Source organism: Epinephelus moara, chromosome 4, assembly GCF_006386435.1.
Source record: "Epinephelus moara isolate mb chromosome 4, YSFRI_EMoa_1.0, whole genome shotgun sequence".
Lineage (NCBI taxonomy): Eukaryota > Metazoa > Chordata > Actinopteri > Perciformes > Serranidae > Epinephelus > Epinephelus moara.
Window position 1 is genome coordinate 19,597,338 of NC_065509.1, and position 5,637 is coordinate 19,602,974.

Below are 5,637 nucleotides of genomic sequence, written 5' to 3' on the forward strand. Positions count from 1 at the left end.
AAACCAGGGACAACAGCAACATTTAACAAAGGTAACGTTACAAAATTCAGCTCCATTACAACTCACAAGATTCACCGACAAAACAAATGTCATACTAAACATGTTTTTCAAACAAATACTACATGCTAACGTTATTAGCACACGCTTATGGCATTTTACATTGTATAAATTAGCCTAGCAACAAGCAGAGATTTCCTCTGCTCATATGAAGCCAGGATAAATCACACACAAGACTTAAAATGCTATTTTAGTGGAGACTTTACTGTCTTCACAATTTATTGTTTCTTATCTGTGAAATAAAAGTGAATAAAAGCTTCGTTTCCACTGAGGGAAATGGCTTCAGCTTACAAAGATAGACAGGAGGTCTGTGTCGCCGCGACATGTAGTTACATTTCTGGGGAGGTGCACCTCAGGCAATGGCATAGGCTCTGCGCCGATACGGGGCCTACGCCGTAGCTACGATGTCAATTCAACGCAGAAGTGTAATCCCGCGGGGTGAGACACCTGTCAAGCCACAGACCACTGCAGGCCACTGCTGGAGACCAACAAACAACAAGATCGCTTGTTTTTTAGTGACCCATTACTTGTTTCCAGCAGTTTTTAGTCATCAAACATGGGTGTTTTTTTAGTAACCGGTCACTGTTTTTCCACCTGGTGCAGTGACATAAAATCAGTGTGTTTCCTGCCAGGATTGTGTCAGCAGAAGCAGATTTTCTGAGCCAAAACACAACCTTTTCCAAACCATAACCTAGTGGTTTTTGTGCCTAAACGTAACCACACTTTAACCATTTTACATTATTGAAATGTAAAATTTTAAGACATCCGCGACATGATAACGTACAAATGTAACGTTTCCATGGTTTGCAGAAATCTTAGTGTGACTTCAACTTATTTCTCTTTTTAGCCCTTGTTGCTAAAGCTAAACTTACAATTGCACTCCCTGCACACATAATGTAGGTCATCAGCCATAAACCATGATCGGATGTCAAACACAACATCCCACATACAAACAAGTACTAACTAACTAAGCACCAGTACTTCCCACATCAAATATCCTTGTTTATTGAGATTAGTAGACTGGAGACAAGAGAATACAAGAAGAAAATATCTGCAACCGGCACATTAGTAGAAAACTGGAGATGCCTGGAGATGACACACATAAGACCAGGATCCTCTTATTTGTTCAGCACATATTAGCTGGGTGTGTCTGTATCATGTTAGATGTCTAAATATCAGTTTGTTTCCTGCACATGGATTCAAACTCATGAGGATAATAAATCTACAGTATCTTTAAACATATCTGGTTTATCGTCTTTTGAAATGGTAGTTTGTCTTTGCAGTGTGTATGTGTACGATTATACTTTTTTAATTCAGAGACCATAACACAACTTCAAAGGTGTGAGACAAATGAAAGGAAATCCCATTATTGGTGGCAAAACATGCTATATTTCAGTGATCTATATCAGATCAAACATGGATACTAGTACAGGTGAGTTATTCATCATTGTAAAAATGCAGCACATATAGTTTTACCCCTTCCCTTTAGTTAGATCAGAAAGTAAAACCACAAAATACAGTCCGGTGAAGCCAAGAGATGTTCCACTTGCCCCTCACTACAGATGGTTACTGTATTCCTCTTGCCTCAGTAACTGGAGGAAGCACTTTCATTACCTCCCGCGTGCAGCCTCGTTCCCACTTGTTGCTGCATGTTGAGTCTCGAAGCTTCAGATCCTCTTGCTAACTCTTTTAAAAGTCACACCCTTCTCTCCCGGAGTTCTGCAGATCTAGATTGATAGAGTGAAAGATGATTTGGGATGAAAATAAAACAAACTACAATGTCTATGAAATCCACCGTTTCACCCCCCGACCCCTCGGATCTGGTGACCAATTGGTGCTCTCCACTCCATGCAGTTAAAAACCAAAGGTGATCGAGCATTTTCAGATGATGGCCCTGTAACTTGTCACTAGCAATTAGATCGTCCTCCCTCCACTGATACCTTTATGACGTGAACTATGATCATACTCTGTGTTTTACTTGCTTGTATTTTATTTCATTTGTGCAATGCTGTTTTTGTGACTCTATCAAGATGTACAATATCTACATTTATATTTCTATTTATGCGTTTATTGATTCACTTAGATCATCTCATTTATGACTGTTTTTATTTGATTATGCCTCTGCTTTATTTAATCTCTTTGTACTTTGAAAAGCACATTCATTGTTTAAACTCTATAGATGCACTTGACTTCTCTTACCATCACCAGCTTATCCTCAATGATCTCTGCTGTGAAGTTGTACTGAGGAAACGGTACTGAAATCTTGCCGCCCTCCATAGTGACAGGAGCCTACAGGTCACAAAAGGTCACAGAGGGAAAGTACAATGAGCTTAAGCTTTATAAGAAGTTGTGAAAATGTGGCAGATCAATTATTACTATTAACTCACATTGAATTTGGCCCCCTTCATCGTTGTCAGCTCACAATCCTGACCAACGGTGAACTTATTGGACCAGGACCAGTTGGGAATAGTTTGTGTCCAGGTGAAGTTGTTCCCATCCTGAACCACCTCCGTTACCACTTTGTGGTCTGTCTTGGCGTTGAGGAGCCCTGTGACAGAGCAGGTGAAAATCCCAAAACAGAAAGTTTAAATGAATGACGACTCACAATTATCCATTTATGTATCAGTAAAAAAAAAAATACCAATTGCTTCCAGAAACTCCTCATAGTTGTCTTGACTCTCCAGCTCGTATTTCCCTGCGAAAGCCATGACGGTATAAGAGAGGAGACGACGTGAGAGAGGAGTTTATGAGACGCACAGAGAAAAAGGAGTGGCCTGCTACAGACTCTCTCTGTTCTCATTGAAGCACTGCCACACCTGCCTCTTCCTCTCCTCTCACATACCTCACTGTGCCCCACGTGTGTGTGAAAAATGTCAGCTGTGTTTTTCCAACACAGTCTTTACATTGCTTGATGCTACAATGTCGTAATATGGAAAAACTCCAAAGTATTTCCCTGTTCCCGTCAGCGGCAGGTTTTTCCTGCACTTGGCAAGTTTGAGCATGTACGGTGCAGTAAAACACTCACAACGTAAAAGAAAAGAGAATAAGTCTAAACACTCCAGTGGTAGCTGACATATCATAACCAGTAGGAGTGATGGGCTTTATTATAAAAACAAGAGCCATGTTAAGTTCCTTTTTAAAAATGGTTTGGTATAATAACTTTAAGTGCTGTCTTCCTCTGATCGTCCAGAGATCAGACATAAAGATTTCTCTGTTTCTAGTTGAGTTTATTGTGGAGCTGTGAGACTCCCATCCTTCACTGCAGTATTTGGTGCTGGAATGGCGTGTTGGTGGCATGACAGCTGGAGTCATGTGCAGGCTTTTATAGAAGAGGAAACTCAATTTTACAGGTAAAGCCACAGATGGTACAGCAGTTTTTACCCAGTGGATCAGACAGACTGATATGGTTACACTCTGTGGGTTTATAGTGCTGATTTTCAGGGAATGTGTGGAGATGACAAACAGCACGGGGAGGCTAATGTTAATGATACTGTAGAAACTAATGCTATGTGCTAGATCCATTTGTTGGCTATTTGTACTGTGGATTTCAGTCTGACCAGTCAGATTACATACATACAAGCGGCCGAAATGAGTTTCCTCCGTGGGGTGGCTGGGCTCAGCCTTAGGAGCTCGGACATCCTGAGGGAGCTCGGAGTAGAGCCGCTGCTCCTTCATGTTGAAAGGGGTCAGTTGAGGTGGTTCGGGCATCTGATCAGGATGCGTCTTGGGTGCCTCCTGTTAGAGGTGTTCCGAGCACATCCCAGTGGCAGGAGGCCCCGGGGCAGACCCAGAACACGCTGGAGGGATTACATATCTCATCTGGCCTGGGAACGCCTTGGGGTGCCCCAGGAGGAGCTGGAAAGCATTGCTGGGGAGAGGGACGTCTGGGGTACTTTGCTTTTGCAATATGTGCAAAAGACACAATATTTATTCAGTATACTACGAGGATGATTCAACAGTGTAAGACAAAAGAGCGATAAAGTGTACTGAATCGTGACTTTAGCTTAATGTTGTGGCATGGGCGGATTATGAGACAATGGGTCCCTGGGCACAGTCAAAAGAGAAAGGCCCCACCACCTCTCCTTCACAGGAGGAAAACACATTGATTTACAGTTGTTTAGCTTCTTTTTATTATTGTTTTTGTGTCTCTAGTTGTTACGCATCTCTCTGTGGTTTCGTGTCTCTTTGTAGGTTTTTGTATCAGTGGTTATTTTGCCCCTTCTTGTCATTTTGAGCCTCTGTCTATCTTTCTGAAGTAATTTTGTGTCTGATTGCTTTGCCCCTTTTCGTATATTTATTGTGAGTCTCTTTGTGCCTCTCTGCAGCTGTTTTGCATATCTTTATAGTTGTTTTATCTTTCTGTGAGGTCATTTTGAGTCTCCTCCTGGTGGGTACTTGTTAATTCGGGTGACATTTTGCAGGTGAAGGGCAGGAGGGCCCCTGACACTTCAAGTAGGTTCAGTAATTCATCCATGCTTTGTGTCATATCACTCTCTTTAGGAGAATGAACTGCTTGGGTCTGTTTGCAGAGATGTGTTTACTTCACTTAAGACTTCCCCCTTAGCCTAGTTGCAAATGATTACAGTCCATAAACAGCTTCATCTACACATCTATTGAGTGGATGTTTCATAATTGATCACTGGTACAGAATGAGACAACCTTTGATAAGACACTGTTTCCAGGTAACAGATTTTCTTAAGTCCTAGCTAATTGCCACTAGTAACAATGGTAACATCCCTAGAGCCTTATGGTCTCATTAAAGGGCTCAGATGTGATGATGAATAACATTCATGTAAAGATAATAATGACAATAAAATGATTATTTGCTCAGGTATTGTACATTTTTTAAAGACTGGATTATCAGCCCAGTCGCCAGAGGAAAATGTTGGCATTGTACGTTTCTACTTACCACGGATACGTTAAATTTGTACGTTTGATATCAACATTTCTAAAGTGACGTATGAGTTGACTGAGGGGATGGTGGATGGCGCGCAGCCGGGATTTATACTTGTGCGGCAGAGCTACGCCGTGGCCTTTGCCTTTGTGAGCATACTTGTGCGGTGGTGTGACTGTCACTCTGCAGTTACACCTCCAAAACCCTGGTCGGCAGCGGGATTTCTGTGAAGTGCTGTAAATTTAGATGATTCAGAACACACCCAAAACACACATTAAACATGGCTCAATAGAGATGATTTCAAACACAAAAACACAAGTCAGCTGCACTGTAACTCGCAGCATTCACAGACAAAGCACTTGTCTTTATCTGGACACATTTTCCCCACAAATACAACATGCTAATGTTATTAGCACAAGCCTATGGCATTTTACATTGTATAAACTAGCCTAGCAGCTAGCGATCTTTTCCTCTTCTCATACAAAACCAGGGACAACAGCAACATTTAACAAAGGTAACGTTACAAAATTCGGCTCCATTACAACTCACAAGATTCACCGACAAAACAAATGTCATACTAAACATGTTTTTCAAACAAATACAACATGCTAACGTTATTAGCACACGCTTATGGCATTTTACATTGTATAAATTAGCCTAGCAACAAGCAGAGATTTCCTCTGCTC

General features: G+C 41.5%; 1 protein-coding gene across 1 annotated transcript; it reads right to left on the reverse strand.

The window, feature by feature from the left end:
• Positions 1-1,423: 1,423 nt before the first annotated feature.
• LOC126389324 (gastrotropin-like) lies at positions 1,424-2,902 on the reverse strand. Its single transcript, XM_050042955.1, has 4 exons — positions 2,699-2,902; positions 2,445-2,605; positions 2,257-2,346; positions 1,424-1,784 (listed from the first exon to the last, which is right to left on the reverse strand). The coding sequence occupies exons 1-4, from the start codon at positions 2,763-2,765 to the stop codon at positions 1,725-1,727; spliced, it is 378 nt and encodes a 125-aa protein (XP_049898912.1). The 5' UTR covers positions 2,766-2,902; the 3' UTR covers positions 1,424-1,724.
• Between the last annotated feature and the right edge of the window lie 2,735 nt (positions 2,903-5,637).

What these genes read in the sequence shown, in the direction of transcription:
- LOC126389324 (XM_050042955.1), bottom strand. Translation starts at nt 2,765, where the DNA reads ATGGCTTTCGCAGGGAAATACGAGCTGGAGAGTCAAGACAACTATGAG. An exon ending in GGAGTTTCTGGAAGCAATTG is followed by an intron (nt 2,606 to 2,698) that starts GTATTTTTTTTT and finishes GCTCTGTCACAG; the next exon opens with GGCTCCTCAACGCCAAGACA. An exon ending in TGAAGGGGGCCAAATTCAAT is followed by an intron (nt 2,347 to 2,444) that starts GTGAGTTAATAG and finishes TGTGACCTGTAG; the next exon opens with GCTCCTGTCACTATGGAGGG.